The 23,535-nt window shown below is 34.6% G+C and overlaps 2 protein-coding genes and 2 non-coding genes across 5 annotated transcripts in view; 2 read left to right on the top strand and 2 right to left on the bottom strand.

The window, feature by feature from the left end:
* LOC135833933 (CTP synthase 2-like) overlaps positions 1-1,631 on the bottom strand; it is a 58,654-nt gene extending 57,023 nt beyond the window's left edge. Inside the window, exon 1 of the mRNA XM_065347765.1 lies at positions 1,534-1,631. The gene's annotated coding sequence lies outside the window, so the exon portion shown is untranslated. The remainder of the gene's footprint in view (positions 1-1,533) is intronic.
* Vha100-2 (V-type ATPase subunit a family protein Vha100-2) overlaps positions 1-16,034 on the top strand; it is a 64,414-nt gene extending 48,380 nt beyond the window's left edge. Inside the window, exons 4-18 of one of the 2 annotated variants that reach the window (XM_065347761.1) lie at positions 1,276-1,404; positions 6,785-6,879; positions 7,320-7,446; positions 7,643-7,819; positions 8,034-8,246; positions 8,854-9,004; positions 9,102-9,241; positions 9,354-9,602; positions 9,920-10,029; positions 13,346-13,470; positions 13,549-13,667; positions 13,770-13,883; positions 14,002-14,212; positions 14,301-14,475; positions 15,564-16,034. In XM_065347761.1, coding sequence (XP_065203833.1) covers positions 1,276-1,404; positions 6,785-6,879; positions 7,320-7,446; positions 7,643-7,819; positions 8,034-8,246; positions 8,854-9,004; positions 9,102-9,241; positions 9,354-9,602; positions 9,920-10,029; positions 13,346-13,470; positions 13,549-13,667; positions 13,770-13,883; positions 14,002-14,212; positions 14,301-14,475; positions 15,564-15,663 — 2,235 coding nt within the window. In that variant the 3' untranslated portion in view covers positions 15,664-16,034. Of the gene's footprint in view, positions 1-1,275; positions 1,405-6,784; positions 6,880-7,319; positions 7,447-7,642; positions 7,820-8,033; positions 8,247-8,853; positions 9,005-9,101; positions 9,242-9,353; positions 9,603-9,919; positions 10,030-13,345; positions 13,471-13,548; positions 13,668-13,769; positions 13,884-13,974; positions 14,213-14,300; positions 14,476-15,563 lie in introns of both variants that reach the window. The other variant, XM_065347760.1, reaches the window with a different exon arrangement.
* A 1,212-nt stretch (positions 16,035-17,246) lies between these two features.
* On the bottom strand, positions 17,247-17,318 carry TRNAM-CAU (transfer RNA methionine (anticodon CAU)). Its single transcript has one exon. It is a non-coding gene; the product is annotated as a tRNA-Met (tRNA).
* A 1,503-nt stretch (positions 17,319-18,821) lies between these two features.
* LOC135838276 (small nucleolar RNA U3) lies at positions 18,822-19,021 on the top strand. Its single transcript, XR_010557365.1, has one exon. It is a non-coding gene; the product is annotated as a small nucleolar RNA U3 (small nucleolar RNA).
* The last annotated feature ends 4,514 nt before the right edge of the window (positions 19,022-23,535 follow it).

Raw genomic sequence — 23,535 nt, 5'->3', positions numbered from 1 at the left:
TTCTATTCCGATTTCTAAAATAAATTTTCGATGTACTTACCTACTCCCATATTTGTAATTACCACAACTTGTGCAGAAATCATTCTTTATTTCTTCTCAAAATTTTGGATTTTGGCTTCGAAAATTTTTGACATCGTATATTAATCAAAATTTTCTGGTTTTTATGTTGATATTACCTAGAAGAACTTTTCGGAAAATATTCGTATCGCCCTAGGTACATTGAAAATTTACTTTGGAAATGGGATAGAAAAAAAGCCCATTTTGGGTATTTCGTCAAATTCTAAAATGAAATTTTGAATGAAATCTGCTTAACGAAATTATACACGCCTTCCCATTAAGTATAATGAAATTTTTCAATTTTCGTTCGTCAGATTCTGCTCAGGTCTCAAAGAGTTTAAGCTTCAACACATTTCTTATGGAGAAACAAACCTTAAGGTCGCGATGCTACGCCAATAAGATCAACCTTCAACCTATAGATATAAATAAAATTCTTGTCAGAATTAACCTGCTTGAAATTTGACACAAAAACCACAAAATTAAGTGCCCCCGTAATCATAAATTAAAATCATTCGCGTAGGTAAATTATTTCCATCAGAATTCTCCGTTCAACTGTACGAAAAAAAACCTAAACTGAAAGAAACAAAAGTTGATTGTGGGCGTGGGTAAATACGTTAAATTTGTTTATGGGCCCTCTCCCTCTCCTCCTTTCTGCCCCATTCGGAGGAAAAATTGTTCATTGAAAATAATGAAAATAAATTCACCAGATATACTCGTGTATACGATATATATACGAGACATTGTTGGCATTTTTGTTGAAATTTTACGACTGGGAACTGCGAAAACTACGCTTGCACATTCGAATCGTTTGAAGGAGTAAATATTTTTCGAGATGTCATAAAACAAATCGTTAAATGCGGTTTGTTTGTTTGTGTAATTTATTTTTCGTCTGTATTCTGTAGCCTCAAGTATACATATGTGCGAGTATTATGTATGTTCGAGTAGGTATAACAGCGGGTTATAGCGAAGAATTTTGATTTGCTGCTTGTTTTAGAGCCGACTCGAATTGGTTGCGATTAACTTAAGATACGAATAACTGTGTACTTGTGTAGCCTATATGCCTATATGGTACCACACACTAGATACCATCAGCAAGGAACTTACGTTAGCTCAAAATAATTACATAGATACTCGTATTGTGTTCAAATGTTAGAAATAGCGAATAGGTTGATGAGATTACTAATACGATTTGTTTTTGGTTGGATTATTTCATTTCAGACACAACTAGAAAGAACCGAAAGTGAGATTTTAGAATTAAGCCACAATGCAGTAAATTTAAAATCCAATTATTTAGAGCTTACAGAATTGAGACATGTTTTGGAAAAAACGCACTCGTTTTTCGAAGAAGTAAGTACGAGTAACATCGAAAGCTCACAGTAAACCCTACAATTAAATGATTAGCGAATAAGTACTTGTGTATATTAAATATTACATATTATGTATTTAAAAAGGAAGTTCTAATAAGTAACTACCAACCTGCTTTCTTTCTGCTGTATTTTTACTCGGTCGAAACCTCAATTTTAAAATCTAGCGCACTACGAAATATCCAATTATGAAAAAAAAAACAATGTACTGAAAGTATAGGCACCTATCTGATTTTCGATATTATTCGCTGCCAAAATTGAAAGCCAGTGGATTAAATACACCATATAGGCTGTACCTATGCCAATAAATTGTGAAATGCACTCTTTTGATTTCCCTAAAAATTGATTCACGCCTCTTGAATTGATCGTTGTTGGTTTCGAGCCATTCTATGATCTGAAACATGCATGGATTTACCGACTACCCAGCTTTTGAAAAATTGCATGTGACTTCTAGCAAAATTTGGCATAAGCTAAGTAAATGAATTCTAATCAACTTTATCCCTTCCCCTCGATTATTATGTAGTTGACATTAGAAGTTCCGATTTTGCTCAAAATTCTTCTGTGGGTTTCTTATGCTTAATAAAATTTGTTAAAAAAGATGAAAAATCACTATCATTGGCTCCTCAACTCTCCCCCTCCCCTTTGTGGCAGGTGAAGCGTTTTTTCAGCAATTGAAAATGTAAAACTTTGAAGCCTAATTGCCCGGAGACCGCTGAAACTTGAAGAAAATCTAGGTACATGTAATAGTTCGGCATATGACAATAGGAGTAATTGCACCCCCCCCCCCGCCGCCGATCATCCGGGACAACTTTTTCCTTAAAGGGGACGTCCTAAGAAACATTTTAAAGCGAACTTTCCCCAAAAAAACTTGGCCTTACATACAAAATGGCGTCCATGTTGATTGACAGGTCAGCCGAAATTGCTGATTTTGCGTTTCAACATGAGACCTGCACGAAATTTTCCAAACTTTACAAAGGTAGATCGAAAGATCATGCTAAAATTTATCACCTGTCAAAATTTCAAGTGCTGAAGTGCGTTTTTCGATTTTTGGTGAATTTTTGAACATCCAATTCAGGCCAAAAATGAGAGAAAAAATCAAAATTTTACCAAATTGACCAAGAAAGCTGAAATTTGGGATATACCTTATTTTCGACATGCCAAATCGATTGGAAACGGTTTCAAACCGTTTTTAGCAGTTCTGGAGCCTCCAGCAGATTTTTGAAACTCGAAATTCCCACAAACTTCCATCAAATTGGAGTTGTAAAGCTAAAATTTATTCTAAAAACCAATTTCAATACGCTACGAAGTACTGCAGATGAATTTCAAGTCGTTTTGGAGCCTCCAGCGACTTTTTGAAAGGTTGTATGGCCTTTTTTTTTGTAAAATTGAAAGGGTATAGGAGGATAAGGTACGGTTTTGGGCCCAGAAATGGATTTCGACGAAATTCACACCAAAGGTTACCCATGATGAGAAGATACGCTCAAAAAATTTTCAGACCCCCAGACCTTTTTTTCAGGGGGGGAGGGGCCAAAATGTGTTTTTTAAACTTTATTTTCCAGTGTTTCGCCAAAAGTAGATAAAAATTTCGCGTTTTTTTGTATCGATTCTTAAGGGTGAGGGGAAGCCCCTGAAATTTTTTCAAAATTTTTCGGACCATTTTTCACCAAATTGTGGCGTTTTGAAAATTTTGAGCGGCCATTTTGTAAAGAAGTTGCGGAGGTACAGTCACCAATTTTTTTCCTAAAATACGTTATTTAGTCAAGATTATACCATAAAAGTTTCAACGAGTTTGAGTTGGTGCAACATTGTCAAAAAAAATAAAAACTGACCACGCGTCATATTTGCCGGGGGTTGGGCATGATAGTCCACGGCGCTATCGTGGGAAGTTACGTAGCGTTCGCGCGCGTTACTGTCGTTCGTGGTTGTCTCATAGTCCAGTCAAATAGGGGGGAAAAATGGGTGAACCACATACTCGTTATTCCGATCAAATATTTTTTGGTGAATATTGTCAGAAATGTCAACCCCCTCCCTTCATATGTACCCCTCGAAATAGCGTTTTTTCGTCTTATTTCATGTTTTTTAACAATGAAAATTGCGAGGAACAATTTTCTAAACATGTTTTTTGGATGTATTTACGACCCCTCAATATCATATATTTTTTCGAAATTTTTGTTTTGGCAGGTCCGTCATGGTGAAAATTTGAAAAAACGAGTCATCGAGGGGGTAAAATGAGTATTTTGGAAGAATTAACTATTAATGAGTGAGGTGTCGTTTCCGCATGATTCGATACCACTAAGCACGAATATGACGTCAGATTTTCTGCTGCACTCATCAAGCCCCCCTCCCCCCAAGTGTCTTCACTCCTTCAGCCTCCTCCTCAATTTTTAATATTTTTGAAATATAGTTATTTTGATGATATTGGTGTTCTCATATGTTTCAAACCTACGGAGCACAAATTTTATGACAGATTTTGCTTTGCACCTACCTGGCCTCTCCAGGGCCTCAGTCCCCTCCTCAATTTCTACTGTTTTTTAAACGGAACTACTTTTATAATATTGGTGTAGTTTTCAAGTGAACCGAACTACTCGAATGGAAATACAAACGTCAGATTTCGTTTTACTCGCACCCAGCCCCTCCGGAGCTTCTACAGGGGCCGGGTAAGTGTAAAACAAAATCTGACGCAACATTTGCGCTTGGGAGGTTCGAACGACACAAGTATCATAACGTCATTATGAGGGGGTAAATATGAAGGGAGGGGGTTGAAATTTCTTATGGGTACACCCCTTACAAATGTTTACAACGTACTTAAAAATGAGAAAAATCGGTTCACATGGGGCTGAGAAAATAATTTTTATTCCATTCCAGAAAAAGGGTGTTCTTCAAAAATTGGATGAGGGGGTCTGGAGATCTGAAACTTTCAATGCGGAAGTTCCTCGTTAAGTACCTTTACCTACCTAGTACCTACCTACCTAACATGCAAATATCAATCCAAAAGCTCACGGAGCCCATTTCTAAAAATTACGTCACTTCGAGGGATCGTAGCGCCACCCCCTTGGGGCTAGGGAGTTGGTTGATAGATCATTCGATAGGTATTTGAGAGGACATAAAATGATCACAAAGCTCATTCTACTCGAAAGTTGATATTTTAGAAGTTTTTAACGAAAATCTGATTTTGAAGGGGTGTGATCCACTGTGGGAGGGGTCGGGGGGATTTTAATATGTTGTTCACCACACTACTCTTGACAATATTCACCAAAAAATATTTGATCGGAATAACGAGTATGTGGTTCACCCATTTTTCCCCCCTATTTGACTGGACTATGAGACAACCACGAACGACAGTAACGCGCGCGAACGCTACGTAACTTCCCACGATAGCGCCGTGGACTATCATGCCCAACCCCCGGCAAATATGACGCGTGGTCAGTTTTTATTTTTTTTGACAATGTTGCACCAACTCAAACTCGTTGAAACTTTTATGGTATAATCTTGACTAAATAACGTATTTTAGGAAAAAAATTGGTGACTGTACCTCCGCAACTTCTTTACAAAATGGCCGCTCAAAATTTTCAAAACGCCACAATTTGGTGAAAAATGGTCCGAAAAATTTTGAAAAAATTTCAGGGGCTTCCCCTCACCCTTAAGAATCGATACAAAAAAACGCGAAATTTTTATCTACTTTTGGCGAAACACTGGAAAATAAAGTTTAAAAAACACATTTTGGCCCCTCCCCCCCTGAAAAAAAGGTCTGGGGGTCTGAAAATTTTTTGAGCGTATCTTCTCATCATGGGTAACCTTTGGTGTAAATTTCGTCGAAATCCATTTCTGGGCCCAAAACCGTACCTTATCCTCCTATACCCTTTCCTAAAAGTATATCTGGAAGCTTCAAAACCATTTGAAACCACCATCTAGTCTGCGAAGTAAATTTCAGCTTGCTAACTCCATTTGATAAATTAATGTTGGGGGAATTTCAAGTTTCAAAAATGTACTGGAGGCTCCAGTAATTTTCAAAAAAAATCGCTGGAGGCTCTAAAATGACTTGAACCCACCTGCAGTCGTCTTCAGAGGATGTTGAAATTGGAGCGTAGAGTGAATTTCAGCGTTCCATCTACATTTGATGAAATTTTATAACAATCTGCTGGAGGCTCCAGTAATTTTCAAAAAAGTCGCTGGAGGCCCTAAAATGACTTGAACCCACCTGAAGTCGTCTTCAGAGGTAGTTAAAATTAGAATGTAGAATAAATTTCAGCTTTCCATCTCCATTTGATGAAATTTTGTGAAAATTCAAAGTTTCAAAAATCTGCTGGAGGCTTCAGGAATTGTCAAAAAGTTGCTGGAGGCTCCAAAACGACTTGAAATTCACCTGCAGTACTTCGTAGCGTATTGAAATTAGTTTTTAGAATAAATTTTAGCTTTACAACTCCAATTTAATGGAAGTTTGTGGGAATTTCGATTTTCAAAAATCTGCTGGAGGCTCCAGAACTGCTCAAAACGGTTTGAAACAGTTTCCAGTCGATTTGGCATGTCGAAAATAGGGTATATCCCAAATTTCAGCATTCTTGGTCAATTTGGTAAAATTTTGATTTTTTCTCTCATTTTTGTCCTGAATTGGATTTTCAAAAATTCACCAAAAATCGAAAAACGCACTTTTGCACTTGAAATTTTGACAAGTTATAAATTTTAGCATGATCTTTCGATCTACCTTTGTAGAATTTGAAAAATTTCGTGCAAATCCCATGTTGAAACGCAAAATCTGCGATTTCGGCTGACCTGCCAATCAAAATGGCCGCCATTTTGTAAGTAAGACCATCTTTTTTTGGGCAAGCTTGCTTAAAATGTTCCTTAGGATGTCCCTTTTAAGAAAAAAGTTGTCCCGGAGGATCGGTGGGGGGGGAGGTGCAATTACTCCTATTGCTATATGCCGGACTATAATGTTTTAAAATTATAGAGAGCTGTTTCCAAAATTTCCAAAAATCGAAAAGCTCAATTTTCAAAAGCTGGCCAAATTTCGAAGCTATTATAACTTATTTTTAAAATTGAAAAAATATATATTTATATAAAATACCCCTCCTGTTGTTTTGAATTTAAATTTGAAGATTTTGGACTAAACAACCCTCTAATTCAATTAAGACCATCTTTAAGCTTATCTGCAAGAAGCCTCCAATAAAATTCGAATTACTTCATGGTTGCAAATTGCTCTAGAGAGCGCAATGCTCTTTCGGCGAGACTTACAGCATAGTCATTTTTTATTCGAATTTTCGCATCAAATTATTTGTTACTGTACAATTTTAAGAAAATGATCCAAATACACACGTTTATAATTCAAAATTTTCTAACCCGCGTTTTAATTTATAATTTTGCAGCAAGATTCCACGACGCCGTCATCCACTGGCAACGACTCAATTACAAAAGCTCTCATCAGCGAAGACAGTCAACAAGTGATTAGAGGACGATTGGGGTAATTTAGTTTGTTGATTTTACTCGCAGTTTATTTACTCGTACGGTACTTACCATATTTCAAGCCAAACCGCGATAAGTACATATACGTCGGCGCCTTACGGTTCGAATTATGTAATTTTACGTATCGTGTTTGCAAAATCAAATAAAGTCTATCGAATCGAGTGCAGGCGCTGTGTAATCAAACCCACACTTCGGAACAGATAACCTCGGGGTGATTAGAAAATTTTTTTATGGGAAATAAAATGCGAATAAAAATGAATAGGGAGTTGATAACTTGAGGAAAACTATACAGCTCTATATAGTGAAGTGCAGGACGCGTTCGAGTGGATAATTGTTTGGTCGTTATATAGAACTATATGGTCTGTACTCGAGAAAATAGCTGTCATAAAAATATACCTACCTATGCGAGAGATTGCATAATTTTGGTTTATGTTTCAGCTTCGTAGCCGGCGTTGTACCTAGAGAGAGAGTGCCTGGTTTTGAACGAATGCTGTGGAGGATAAGTAGAGGAAATGTATTCTTGAGACGAGCCGAATTAGCGGAGCCTTTGGAAGATCCTGCGACAGTACGTATTTTTGAATTTTAAACTGAAAATCTCAGTTTTTTTTTTTTTAAGTAGAAAAATAATTCAATTCAGTCCAAACTTTGCCAGAGGCCCAATCTCAAGTTTGGATTTTCTCGTAGATGCTCCATTGGACATCACACACGTCATCAGCTTTAGGAGCAATATATCGAGGTTAATCTTAATTTTTGGTTTTCAGGGAAATGCAATATACAAAACCGTGTTCGTAGCATTTTTCCAAGGAGAACAGTTGAAGTCTAGGGTGAAAAAAGTCTGCTCTGGATATCACGCTTCGTTTTACAACTGCCCCAGTTCGTACGCAGAAAGACAAGATCTATTGAAAGGGGTCAAGACCAGAATCGAAGATCTAAATTTGGTAATTATTATCGAGTTCTGCCAAACTTACGTTTTAAGATGGCATTTCAATTATTTAGCAGGCTTACCTAAGTCTTATTCAACCCATTATGATTATTATAGACTATTATTATTTTGTAAAGAAAGTTGTTAGATGTAGCAAGTACCTATGTACCTATAGTCCCGTAGTAAATGCTATATAAATATTTTTTCAATTCCTATTTTGTTTTAAACAGGTTTTAAACCAAACGCACGATCACAGGCAACGTGTGCTGACCACGGTTGCAAAAAAACTACACAACTGGAGTGTGATGGTTCGTAAGATGAAGGCTATTTACCACACGTTAAATCTATTCAATATGGACGTAACGAAAAAATGCCTCATCGGAGAATGTTGGGTGCCATTGAACGATTTGCCTTTTATAAGACAAACTTTAGCTGATGGTGGCGTAAGTAAGAACTCTTATAACGTTCTTTCCAAATTAGAATAATGCAATGAGTATGTTGCAGAAATCTCACGTAATGTTGATAAGTAATTAGTTTTTGAATGAACGAAAAAAAAAACTTGGGTAATGATTTCATTACCAGTACATTTCTCATTCGAATTATGAATGCACTTTCAATCGTAAAAATTTCACTTTCGTTTCAAACTCTTCAAAAACATTCCTAGTTTCAGATTGAATTTTTCTTTTGAAAAATTGATGCGTTAACGACGCATTTCCATGTTTTGCGAAGAAATGGTACATTTTATCTGAACTGGTGTTAGATTTACTTACTTAATCCATTGAAACCGATTCAATGTCTGTTCACGAACCGGTTCTTGATAATTCCTAAAAAAAAAATTATTGGCAATCTTCGAATAAAACTTTACAAAACCCTGAAAATAAATTAATTTTTTGAAATTTTGCAATTACGAAAGGAATAGGCCTAGTATAATTTCGAACAGATCAATTTGTACGAAAATAGGATCTACGAGTATTAGTTTAGGTACATATACCTAAGTATTTATTAATCGTTATCATCCGTTGATTTAACTTTTTTTTTTTTGTTTTACAGAAAGCTGTCGGTAGTTCGATTCCATCATTTTTAAACGTAATCGAAACGAATGAAAATCCACCAACGTTCAATCGAACCAATAAATTTACCCAAGGCTTCCAAAATTTAATAGACTCTTACGGTATCGCTTCGTATCGCGAAGTAAATCCGGGTACGTCTCATACACCTGAATATTGGCAGCATTTGCATACCACCTATATCTTTCGCACAACCATATCTCATTCAAACTGGTTAATTTTTATTTGCAGCTTTATATTCTATTATAACATTCCCTTTCTTATTTGGTATCATGTTCGGTGATGCTGGTCACGGTTTGATTTTAACCTTATTCGGCGGTTTCATGGTTCTAAGAGAGCAACAGCTTACCAAAAAGAAAATTAATAGTGAGGTAAGCTCTTCTCGTCTTCTCTGGTTCAAATACTGACCAAAATGTGTACCTTACCTATCCATGATCTGTTTTACCTGTACTCGAATATTTGAACATTTTTTTTTTCTCTCAGGTTTGGAATATATTTTTTAGCGGTCGTTACATCATATTGTTAATGGGATTCTTTTCAATTTATACTGGTATCATATACAACGATGTGTTCTCAAAATCATTCAACGCGTTCGGCTCCAGCTGGATAGTCAGAATCAACTCTACTCTCAACGAAACAGATATTGAAGGCAATAAAGAACTGACATTGGATCCTAAAACTACCCAATTTTCTCAAATACCTTATCCTATCGGATTGGATCCAGTATGGCAAGTAAGAGTTGGATTATCGTCGCAAAAGCGTTATTATTTTCTTCGTGATACAATTCAGATAGAATTTCAATTTTTTTTAAAGAATGATTTCAATTTTTGGTTTTTTAAAATAAAAGTTTTGAATTCTGGATGCATACGTATAGAAATTTCAAAATTCTTGTTTTCATTAAAAATAAAAATTATACTAAAGTACAAGTACCTACCTGCTCGGGTATGCGAAAATTTCTTTTCCTGTCTCCAAATTTTTCTCAGTCTCCTGCGCAGTTTCAGGTGCAATATGTATGTTTACTAATCTAATTGTTTTTGTTTTGTTTTCAGATTGCGAAAAACAAAATCATTTTTTTGAATTCGTTCAAAATGAAATTGTCGATCATTTTTGGCGTAGTTCATATGATGTTTGGAGTTACCCTTAGTGTTGTAAACCATTTGTAAGTTCACGTTTCTAAGTTGTACCTACCTAGTACCTACCTACCTAATATGGAATGATAACTGACGTAAACCGGTCTTAAAATTATCCACATGCTGGCTGAGAACTCAATTAGGTGCCTTGATGAGCGGGGAGGGGTGAGGGGAGATGAAAAAAAACTCTAAAACATGAAAAGAATCGGAGCAGCAAAATTTATAAGATTTCTATATACCTTAGGGTGCTCCTTATTTGTATGGCGAAAACATTTTTTTTTCGATTTTTTTCGCTCCCACCCCCCAAAAACATGACCTCGGGGTGAGAAAATAATACCCTGAAAATTTTAGCCCCCTAGGTGAAAAAAAGTCGTGCCGGTGGGCCCCCCAATTTTCCCATATAGGTATGAAAAAATCGAAGTATCAGGAAAATTTTTTTAAATTGTGAATTTTCTAGCTCCAACACCTCAGTTGAGTCCCTACTTACGTAAAATCAACCTATATACCAATTTTAGCCCCCTATCTCCACCCAAGACTTACCAGTGGATTAGAGGGGAGAGCTCATATTTACACCTACATACTAGTGAAAAAATATTTAATGACGCCCTAAATTGTTGTCGGGTTTCACATGAAAAACTTCTTCAATCACGTTAGTAAAAATGAGTCGTGCTAGGGAGCACGCCTCTCCCCCTCCCCCCATCTCCAAATATGAAAGAAATCAGAAAAATTGAAATTTTTACTTTTTTCACATCAGGTCCATTTTCATTAGAAATACTGTTAAATATTTTATGACCTGTCTACATGATGAAAAGGTGGAACTTGTCTATGTCTCTTTCCCCACAATATGAAAAAAGATGAATATTATTACATTTTTTTCTTCCATATTCTAATCCTTGGATTTAGTCGATCTTCATCAGAAAAGCACTACCTATGTCAGATTTTTAAAAACTTGTAGAAAAAGAACAAATTTCTGAATTTTGACATCGAGAAACTTTGAAGTAGACGTTTTGTAATAAAATTAACTTATGTCAAATTTTCTCAGAAGACTTATTGACGTTCTGATATTTTGTAATGCAAGACTTGAAAACTTGGAAAAAATCGTCAAGAATCCCTATCAACGATAAGATTTAATTTTCAAGTTTAAAGCCAAAAAAAAAAAACATATCCATGACTTGAAACTATCTTTGCAGAGAAGACTTCACCTCCATTCCAAAAAAAAAATCAACTCTGTGGATCTCTATCATCTATGTAGGTGGTGAGAATTGTAGAGGGGACTGAGAAAAGGTTTTTCTGGAAAAAAGAATTATTTAGAAGCATTCTGCCCAGAGATGAAAAATTTTCACCTCGAGTACCTATAGACATCAATTTTCATCTTTCTCAATATTCTTCAATTTTAGGGGTCTCATAAAAATGGACCACCATCATTTGGAGAAAAGGGTGCTTTTCTTGAAAAATTGGTTACCTATCTAAAAGTACTCGGCTCAGAAATGAAACATTATCAAAAAATTTGTATAGATATGAATTTTTCATTTTTTTGTTGATTTTTTTCAACTTTGGGGGGCTTTAAAGGTACCCGACATGATTTGGGAGACCGGGGGGAAGGTTTTTCTTTAAAAAAGTGCTTATTCAGAAAGATTCTGCACATAAATAAAAAATTCTCAAAAAATATCAACAGACATCAATTTACATATAATATTTTTTTCATTTATCCTAAATTTGAGGAGCTCCATGCAAGAGAGCCAAAATCATTTGGAGGTCCAACAATGGTTTTTTCTCGAAAAGGGGGTTATGTAGAACAATTCTAGGGGGCCAATATGGTTTGAAGGGCCGGGGAAATTTTTTTCTTAAAAAGGGGATTAGGTATTTTTAGAAACATTCTGGTGCAGAAACAAAAAATTTCTATGAATAGAACTTTTTTTTAATTTTTTTTATTTTTTCCCCACTTAGGGGGCTACCGGCACCACTTTTTTTACAGATAGGGAAAAAATAAAAAATAGGAAATTATTTTCTCACCTGAGGTCATGTTTTTTTTTGGGGGGAGCTACAAAATTCCAACTTTTCAAAATAAGGAACACCCTAATATACCATACCTAAGTAGTTGAATAAATTGTACTTTGCAACGGAAAACGCTAAAAATTTTGTTAAAACTTGAATTTTCAAAAAGTGAACGTTGAGTCAACTTATTGGGTGAAAATTGCTTGAAACATACAGAGGTAGCTGAAAAACTCGTTAAAATGGTGTAAATACAATTATTCAAAATGACCCCTTAGGGAAAAATGATTGGATTGTATCTGGTCTCATTATATCCGGACGTTTTATGGATCAAATCAAATTCGACCTGATTAGATCTGATCAGACTGTGGTTACCTGGATAAAAATTTTAGTTGTACATAATACCTACCGATTTTAAGATAGATCGCGAAAAAAAAATCGGAGGATTTTGAACAAATTTAGTAGAGATCTTAATTTTGAGTTGAAAGTTACTCAGATAAAATTGTTCCTTCGGAGGTTCCTTTAAAGGAGAGTTCTGGGTCCTTAAAAACAAGGAATTTTTTTTAAAAATCGTGTTTTTTTTACTCTGGCTCCTTCTCAAACAGTTTTGAGAAAACTTGCCCAGTCCCAAAAGATATTAGGTAATTGAGATTCTGCGTTAACCTAGGCCATTGCCCTACTGAACGGTTGAAAATTTGCAAATCGTATATTTGCTTCCAGGGTAAGCTGGTCCATTGAAATTTTTTTCCTCGAATATTTCGAAATAATCAAGCCCATTCATGGAATGATCATTTTTGAAACTGGGAAGATATTTTGGAACGCAGTGGTGCCAATTTTCTGATCAATATTGCAAATTTTAAAAAACTAAAAAAAAACCTAATTTTTTGGCTGTTTTTCTCGAAATTTTAGAGCAAAGCTTACGAAAGTTGTTCGTAAAATTTATTGAAATGCCTTAAAATACTTAGCTGTTGAAAAAATGGACTGAAAATTTATGATACATACATGGTGAAAATTGAGCAAAATACCGCAGAAATACTCAAAATGTTTCTAAAATAGTGCGTTACCTATAGAATTCGATGATTTTTTTTGTTTTTTTTTTTTTTTTGAAAATAATCTTGGCTCGAAAAATTGATGTTTTTTTTTCAATTGGGTCAAATGAACCTCAAAACTTGATGGTAGTAAAAATAGAGCCAAAATATTAAGGCTCATATCTCGATTTGAAATACATAATAAATTATGAGAACAAAAAATACCTGTTTACGTTAAATCTATAATTATTATAATAGGCCGGTTATTTTAACTACCTATCGTATGATAATCTGATAAATTTTTCATTTGTTTTTTATTTTGCAGACATTTTAAAAAAAACATCAACGTGTTTGTACAGTTTATTCCTCAACTGTTGTTTCTGGTGTTATTATTTTTTTACATGGCCGCGTTGATGTTTATGAAATGGATATTATACGGACCAACAAATCGTAAGTATTGTCATCAGCACAATCGTGTGATTCGGTTGATAAGCCGATGGTTTGATCGACAATTTATCATATTTATAGCCCTGGGAACTAGTCCATCGTGTGCTCCGTCCGTTCTGATAACCTTCATCAATATGATGTTGCATAAAAAGAATACCGATGTGCCGACAGGTTGTTCGCAATACATGTTTGAACATCAAGTAAGTTGCCAATTACAGTATATGGAAAAAATTGTCAAATTAATCGAAAGCTTACCTACCTATTTGATTAATTATTGACTGTATTTTTAATACTTTCGAAAGGAAGAACTTCAAACGACATTCTTGATAGTCGCGTTGTGCTGTATTCCGGTAATGCTGGCCGGTAAACCGATATACATGATATTGGCGAAAAAGCGAAAGAAAAGAAGGCAATATGTAAGTTTTGAATATGTAATCTGTCGTACACTATCGATCATTCTTCCGAACACTTTCAATATTTATGCGAATTACTATGGTTTTGTGATAGTCGATAAATAATGGGGATTTGCATCAGGGGATCGAAATGCAGGGAGGTGAACCTCCTGCCGGACTAGACGAAGATCTAGCCCTGCAGTATCATCACGAACCCGAACACCACGAAGAAGAAGACGAGATGGGTGAAATTTTAATTCATCAAGCCATCGAAACCATCGAATACGTGCTAAGCACCGTTTCTCACACTGCCTCTTACCTTCGACTGTGGGCGTTATCTTTAGCTCATGCTCGTAAGTTATTTTAAACAGTTTTATCCTCTCATTGCAATGTATTATATGTAGATGGCGGTGATACTTTATACGATTTTGTTATTCGCAGAGCTTTCCGAAGTCCTTTGGAATCAAGTGTTGAAACAGGGATTAGTTGTTGAATCTTACAAGTTCGGAGGCGTTGCTATTTATATGGCCTTTGGTGCATGGTCATTTTTCACTATAGCCATACTTGTCATGATGGAAGGCCTGTCAGCGTTTCTGCATACCTTACGTTTGCATTGGTGAGTTGATTGTTGTGGCATACTCCCGGCCAACCCCACGTTAGGGAGAGAGAGAAAAAAAGGGTGACTTTTCAGGGTCCAATTTCATGGAGGACCTGAAAGATTGAATGCCAGAGATACCTACTGATGAATTATCAATCTAGAAATTTTCAAAAAATAATAATAATAGGTAGATAATGTGAAAAAATAAAAGAAAAAATGTTGATTTACAGGAATCAATTTTTTCTCGATTCATTATGTTGGATAGATAACACTAAGCACTGCATAATTATTTTTGTTCTGGTTGAAAAGGGGCTTGATCGATAGTTTAGACCCTAAAACAAAAAACAGAGCGAGTTTTTCCAAGTTTGAGTTGTTTTTGTGGTCAGGAGAGACTGTAAACAAAGTTGCGAATATGGCCGTTTTTGCCCCAGGTACTTCAAGAGTTTGTAGCGACATCCATATTGTTTTGCGAAAAAAACCAAGGTCATTTTCGGATTCTACGCACTTTTTTGAGCAAACTACTTTCCTCGATTTTTGATTTTTGAAGTTTCAAACGCATACGGAAGATTTTTATATTTTATAATATTTTAAAACTCGGAGCGCGCGACGCTGGCGTTACTCCACCACGTAACCGTGGCGCGAAACTGTGTTCACCCGGAGCTCAAATCGAATTTTTCGTATTTAGAAAAATTAGTCTTATGCGCTTGAAACTTCGAAAATCAAAAATCGGAGAAAGTAGTTTACTTGAAAAAGTGCGTAGAATCCGAAAATGACCTTGGTTTTTTCGCAAAACAATATGGATGTCGCTACAAACTCTTGAAGTAAGCAAAAAGGGTCATTTTCGCAACTTTGGCAGTCTCATCCTGACCATAAAAACAACTCAAATTTTAAAAAGTCTTTCTGTTTTTTGTTTTGGGGTCCAAACTATCAATTAAGCCAGTTTTCAACCAAAACACAAAAAAAAAAGTCAAAAAAAGTTGCCAAGTTTGAACAAAAAACTAAGCTAAATCAAAAAAGCATGTCCTAAAACCCCTATAACCAAAATTTCAGCTCCTAAAGTTCGTTTATGATTGCAATTTGTAACACACGATGATTTATGTTCACAGGGTCGAGTTCATGAGCAAATTTTACATGGGAGAAGGATATCCATTCCAACCATTTTCTTTCAAAAATATTTTAGAAAGTGAAGAACCAGTAGAAGAATAAAGAAATTTTTAAATTATTTTTAATTATTGCATATATTTTTTTTTTGTAATACGCTATTTTTTTGTACATGTATAAGCAGTTGATAAATTTTATACTTATTCATTCAATTTTTTTTCTTCAAATTTTATTCAACTACCTATACCTTATATCGAGCTTATTTTATTACCATTTTAATTTTTTTAAGAACAGGGACACAATATAATCATATTTCTATGTTTTACAAACTCAGAATAAGTTGTTGAATTTTTTCATGCGTGATTGTTTCTTGTACAATTTATTGTTGATTTTTGTCTTTTTTCTTTTATTATTATTATTATTTTTTTTCATTGATGTTGATTGCCCAAAAGTCAATTAAAAATATTTCAAGTCTGTTTACTTCATTATGTGCGAATGAATTAGAAAACGTGTGTTGAACGTTAACTATACCGCAGCTTTGTCAAATAATTTCAAAGATTAGGTAAAATATTTATGATGGAATGGTCTCGAGTTCAATTCATCTAATCTCTATAAAATAGGTGTAAGATGAGTATCGTGAAAGTTTCAAATTGGAAACACAGAAATAATGGATTCGTAATGTAATCGTACGTTGAGCATGTATGAATTGTATTCTGTACTTTTTACACTTTCAACAAAAGATAGAGCTAGCTTCTCGAGTTTCATCTAACCAGAGAACAAACAGACGAGTGAATTTGTAAAGTACTATTATCGACGATTTTCAAATGTTTAATTGCTTGATCGTGACTGAAAAATTATCTTGGCCTACTGAAATTTAGCTCCAAAAATGCAACTTTACATTTATAATGCGAGAAAAATACCTAGATATCGATTTCTTTCTAACCAAGACGTGTTTCTCTTTCGTTTTTGGTTGAATATACAAAAGGCCTCTTCTTCAAAACGTTCAAAATTAGGCCTGAAAATAATTTTAAACTCTGAATCAGAATTAATTAAAGTAAAGACTGAGATGGAAAACATATAAATTGGAACTTGAGTCAATCAACTGATTTCCTAATAAACTTGGAGACATTAAATAAACACAAAAGTAACGAAGTTTTAGAATAAATATGGAGACGAAAAACTATGAAATTTGTTAATCCGGTAAGTGACCTCAATAATTATAATGAGCAAAGGTATCCACGTATCGTTTGAAAGGAGATTCAGAGTAAGGCCTCTACTCTACATCATGAAAAAAAAGGAGGCCTCATCAAACAAAGTAGGTAAATGACTATTGCAGAAGTTTTGAAATATAGCAATGTGCCAGCTTAATAAATAAATAATAAACCAGCCTCATTTTATTGCCAAAAATACCTGATAAAATATCATTGATAAAAATTTGATCGCCCTGAATTCCCTTGTTTAAGTTTCTCGATCTGATGACAGACACTGAAAGCTGAAATAACATCAACGATACAGTTATGAAGTATGCATAGCAATAATAGTGCTGTATGTAATCTACTTTAGGTAGGTACAACTCTCTCTCAAAACCTATCGGAAATTTCATTATGAAATTTTTAAAAATGTGTTTCAATGCTGTGTTTGTCACATTCATGCATTTCGTGAAGGGTTAAAAAATAAAAAAATTTAGTTAGCAGAGCGTGGTTTCGATCCACGGACCTCTGGGTTATGGGCCCAGCACGCTTCCACTGCGCCACTCTGCTCGACATGCAAAATATGGCGTTTAAAGGGATATTCAAGCCTTGACCAATACCACGTTGTACAATGTGGCGCACCAGATTTGTAAAATACGAAAAGAAATTGAGTAAAAAAAAAACACTCTGTGATATGTTTCAATATTTTAATAATAAAAATTATATGGTGTTTTCCTGTTTGATATTTCAGATTGTGCAAATAATAAAACACCACAATACCTAATTATTTTCCCACACTTTGTGATTTGCACTTGCAAGACTCACAAAAGTTATAAGGAATGCTTTATTATTTTGAAATTCAACATTCGATGCAAATTATTAAAGTTTTTTTGTTAGATCGTGTTCATAAATGGTTTATATCTAGCTAATGTCACTGCATACAGTGTCCTAAGAAAAGATTTCCAATAAAATGTTTAAGATGCAAAAAAAAAAAAAGAGTAGAGAAACACATTGCAATATGTAATTTTATTGTATTAAAATACATAATTATTTTCTATGAATGAAAAAAAAAATTATTTGGTATTTTATTTTCTCAAGTTTAATAGTAGCATGAACAAAAGCGATATTTAAACAGCCCGCAGTAATTATTATCCCTAATTTATTGGAACTTGCAATGATTCCAAAAGTTAATATTAAGCTATTGTAAGTGCAATAAGTGCATACTTTGAATACGTAGTTTGAAATTCAATTTTTGATACATTTGAGTTGTTTAGTAAAATCATTTATCAGTTTCCATTATGATTTGTGAGTACTTATCTAATAAACAAATTATGCAAAAAAAAAAAAGGGGTAAAAAGAAACACATTGCAATATTATGTTATTTTATTGTATTAAAATACATAATTATTTTCTATACTTAAATAAAAAATAAAAATTATTTGGTATTTTATTTTCCCAAGTATAGTAGCCTAGTACATATGTGAACAAAAAGCACTAAAGACAGGGCAGTAATTATTTTCCCTCATTTATTGGAACTTCCAAGATTTTCAAAAGGTATTACTATTGTAATGTACTTCGAATACGTAGTTTTAAATTCAACTTTTGATACATTTGAGTTGTTTAGTAAAATAATTTTCAATTTCCATTATAATTGTGAGTACTTATCTAATAAACAAATTATGTAAAAAAAAAAATAATAAAAAAAATACAAGTGTCACATTATTGCATGCTACACAATAAATGTGCACAATTAAGCATCACAATAATAAAATACAGCTTTTTTGTGGGCCCTTTGTTTAGTAGGCCTATTTTTGAATAACAAATAAAATGTGTTTTGTATCATAGCCTCATAGGGCAATAATAAAACTCAATTTCAAGAATACTAAACAAGTATTTCATTTTGGCTCATTTTGAATTCACATAAGTAGAAGATGAAATGTTCCAACACAAAACCAGTTATTTGGCTGCTAAAGTAGTCTCGCAAACTACTACACTACTACACTACTACTACTACTCTTAGATAAGCTGTGTACCCAGATTGTATTTGAACCCAACTGTAACAGTTGTGCAGTTAAGATCATACTTTCAGGATCATTTCTGTAGTATGTATCTTCGCCTTCTCCATACAATTATGGAGTCGATGTAACCATGATGATGAGCCGTGGCTCCTTGTCCTGAGCGTGAGGTTGGCCTATTTCTCAAATTCTTGAGAAGTAGTGCTACGATGATCGCAGTCTCCTCGGAGGCAGGGATGAGGATGCCGGCTGAGTGGTAAAAAATTATTAATTAAATGAACAACGATGAGTGAGGCATGGGCGTTTCAGGATATTGTGGGGTTTTTAATCCTGCAGATCCTGCATATGCAATAATGTGCATGGTGGCATGCATTTATTTTGTTGCGTTACAAATTACAACTGTTATTAATTACTTGAAAATACAAGATACATCATAATGTTAAATGTTTGTATCGTTTTACTTTTCTTAAAAATATGTACTATGCCACCTGTCTTTGATGAAACAGTTAAGTACATCAATTGCTATTTTATGCAATTCTAATGCAAATGAAAATTTACTTTCACATTTCTAGGTGCCTAGGTCCTACTTAGTCCAATAATTTCCATGACACGACATTCATTTTATTTTCATCATTTTTCATGAAAATAAACATTTTTGATATTTTTCAACTTTAAAAGGTTCCATACAAGTGAAATATTTTTATTTTTTTATTTTTTGAAAGGAGGGATATTGTGGAGAATATTTAGGAGGATTTTGACAGAAAATAAAAATTTTCTACAATTTCGATTTGTCCCATTTTTTAAAAAATGTTTCCAACTGGAAAACGGCTCAATACAAAGGGATCAAAATAGCTTGGGGCACCAAGGTGTTGAATTATTTTTGAAAAAGATTACAATTTATATTCATTTGTTTTGCTTTTGCTGGAAGTCGAAGAATTTCAGCTTTTTCAAAACTTAAATTTTCCAAAATGATTTTTATTTGAAAGCTCAACTTTTTTGTGATTTGGCCGATTGGGCAGAGCAACCTATTACACTCTTCAAAACAATTTACTTCTCCAACATTGAAAAAGGTTATCCATTGAAGTTGAAAAGCTAAAATTCACTTAATAGCCTAATTTCAGCATGCTGAGTTGATTGAAAGTGGTTTCAATCCCAGATTTTTAATAGCGTCACTAAATTTTAAAAGTTTTTTGAGCCCGCAATGGATGAAGCAGTAAAATTCATCTGGCAACTCCGAAAATTTCGTTCCATCCAGCTCTCTGTAGATAGTTCTCTGAACAAATGCAATACAAACAATCATATTTTTTTTATTTCGCTAGACACTTTTCTGTTACAGTACCTAATTCATTTACGTGCATTGTTTTGACACGTGTATTTCGGCAAATATCAAAATCAGGTGAGTGGAGGGGGAGGGCGGACGCTTCACATATGTATTAAAGGGATGTTGAATTGTTGAAGTCGTGTCGACTGTCGAGTACATGCGCTCATCGCTCGTATAACGACACACGTTTCATTATGACGTTAAATATTTAGGGCGTTTTGGTTATGCAACTTTTTCGACGTGAAGTTTCCATCGCAAATATGTCAGATGTATAATTAAAGCGCTTAAAATTGCACAGCTTTCTCAACTTTTAGCTGTGGAGAAAATTAATTTCACCGACGTACGAAGTACGAATCTACAGGACTACGTTCGCGTTTCGTTACAATTTAAAATGCCATGCTCGTAGAAAATTCGGTTAAAACCAAGGCACACACCTTAATTAGGGCTAAAGTTGAACGTGAATGATAAACAGGCAATGGGATGAAGGCATAGATATACCTGTACCAGTCGTGTTGTACATCTTTGTAAGTTTTGTAAAAAGCTTCTAATTTAGACTTCTTGATGAAGGCGGTGGGGGAGGGGGTATGTTCTCATTTTATTGTATGGTGACCGACACGACGACGATGACTGTATCAACAAATGACCGTCAATTATGCGACGAATTAAAAATACTCCGCTTCGAATGCGTTTCGTCATCTCAGACCAATTGATTAAATTGAGGAACACGTACTACAATTCTCGTAACCGAATATTAATTACCTAATTTTTCGTCTTTACCTGATGACGAAGCCATTGACGATAACTGTCAGCAACACCATTCAAAAAAACCATGTTCCAAATGCTACTTATTACCTTGTTGTATTGGTGGTCCGCGAATTTTATAGTTTTTTTTCGTATCTTAACGTTTTCCGGCGTAATTGTTAGCTCATTGCAACTAAAATAGAGTGACGTTTAATTTTAATTGGTTTGAAATTAAATTTAATTGAATTAAAGTGCCTAGGTACATTTTGTGTATAAGGTCTCCTTTTTTTTTCGTGTATGTCTCCTTTCTTCTTCCAATTCCAAATATAAACGCGCGATAACTATAAATTAGTACATCAAACTGAATTATTCGCAATTCGGTTATCGAATACAAGCTCGAGCCTTAGCTGTTAGTTCCGCATTTTGCTCGCTTTGTCGCTTTTCTTAGCTGGGTTTCACCGCACCACTTCCTCTAAGCACGTGATCTGATGCTGTAAACAGGTGCGTTGCCATCGGCAGATTTCACGCACAGTCGACGATTGAAGATTTATCGAGTGAAAAAAAAAAACTAAGTACACGTTCAGTAGACGGGTACCTATTGGCGTGTGTCGACGAGATTTCTCGACTTTAGACACCTAAATTTAAATCAATGAACTAAAATGACCTTCGTCAAAATGATTGAGAAAATATGCGATTCATTCAGTACCATTAGGGTTAAAGGAGGAGGGAGATTTCCTGATCTTTTTCATCGAAATTAAGAGTTGAATGAATTATGGTATACCTCCTTAGGTATTCCAGAATGTCCACACTGAAGTCTCGGTGTCTCCAGCTTCTCAATTCAGGATTACCTGAGAGGCTTACAGAGCACCAAGACGTGTTCAAATTCAAAAAATAAATATCTGTACGCATGCTTTATGACGATTTAAAAAAAAAAAACATTTCTAATGATGTTCTCAGCTTTATACAACAATAGATAAGCTAATTACTTCGAAAGATTTTCTTTTTTTGTTTTCTATTTTTTTTTAAATTTTATTTTCATAAATCACGTCATTTTGAAAAATTTTATGTCTCAGACATATCGTTAAAATTATTCAAAATAATTGAAGTCAGCAGATTACCAGAAGAACTAAAATGAGATACCTACCTATACTTACTTAATACCTACTTAATTTCTTGAAATCCTCTAATAATTCTCATACTTAATTTTGTTGGGCTATTTCATCACGTATTTTCAATAACTAGTATGACACTTCTTGAAATGTATATATTATTTCGATGAAGTTCTTTTTCACCTTACCAGATACCAAAAATCTTCCCCCCCCCCCTCAGAAAAAGTTTCAACCATCTCTGCACAGGATTGCCCAAATTCGTTGTTAGATTTTTGAAAATCCAATAGTCGCCACTCAGGTAAGCATTTATTCAGTAAGTAATAGAAATTATGAAATTAATTAGTCCACAAACATACATACGATATTAGTCCGGCATTATGACAATAGGAGTAATTGCACCCCCCCCCCCCCGCCAATCCTCCGGGACAACTTTTTTCTTGAAGGGGACATCCTAAGGAACATTTTAAAGCAAACTTTCCAAAAAAAAGTTGGCCTTACTTACAAAATGGCGGCCATTTTGATTGACAGGTCAGCCGAAATCGCAGATTTTGCGTTTTAATATAGGGACTTGCACAAACTTTTTCAAACTTTACAAAGGTAGATCGAAAGATCATGCAAAAATTTATCACCTGTCAAAATTTCAAGTGCTAAAGTGCGTTTTTCAATTTTTGGTGAATTTTTGAAAATCGAATTTAGGCCAAAAATGAGGGGAAAAATCAAAATTTTACCAAATTGACCAAGAAAGCTGAAATTTGGGATATACCCTATTTTCGACATGCCAAATCGATTGGAAACTGTTTCAATCCGTTTTGAGCAGTTCTGGAGCCTCCAGCAGATTTTTGAAACTCGAAATTCCCACAAAATGCTATAAAATTGGAGTTGTAAACCTGAAATTTATTCTAAAAACTAATTTCAATACGCTACGAAGTACTGCAGGTGAATTTCAAGTCGTTTTGGAGCCTCTAGCGACTTTTTGAAAATTTCTGAAGCCTACAGCAGATGCTTGAAACTCTTAATTTTCACAAAATTTCATCAAATGGAGATGGAACGCTGAAATTTACTCTACACTCAAATTTTAACACCCTCCGAATACGACTTCAGGTGGGCTCAAGTAATTTTAGGGCCTCCAGCGACTTTTTTTGAAAATTATTGGAGCCTCCAGCAGATTTTTGAAACTTTATATTTTCACAAAATTTCATTAAATGAAGATGGAAATCTGAAATTTACTCTACACTCCAATTTTAATACCCGCTGAAGACGATTTCAGGTGGGTTCAATTCATTTTAGGGCCTTCAGCAACTTTTTTGAAAATTACTGGAGCCTCCCGTAGATTTTTGAAACTTGAAATTTCCCCAACATTAATTTATCAAATGGAGTTGGCAAGCTGAAATTTACTTTGCCGACTACATGGTGGTTTCAAATGGTTTTGAAGCTTCCAGCTACTTTTAGGAAATTTCAATTTCCCAAAAAAACGCCGAATATAACCCTTCAAAAAGTTGCTGGAGGCTCCAAAACGACTTGAAATTCACCTGCAGTACTTCGTAGCGTATTGAAATTAGTTTTTAGAATAAATTTCAGCTTTACAACTGCAATTTGATGGA

The sequence above is a fragment of the Planococcus citri genome, chromosome 2, assembly GCF_950023065.1.
Source record: "Planococcus citri chromosome 2, ihPlaCitr1.1, whole genome shotgun sequence".
Taxonomy (NCBI): Eukaryota; Metazoa; Arthropoda; class Insecta; order Hemiptera; family Pseudococcidae; genus Planococcus; species Planococcus citri.
The sequence above is the reverse complement of the archived record's forward strand: the minus strand, read 5'-3'. Positions and strand labels throughout refer to the sequence as shown.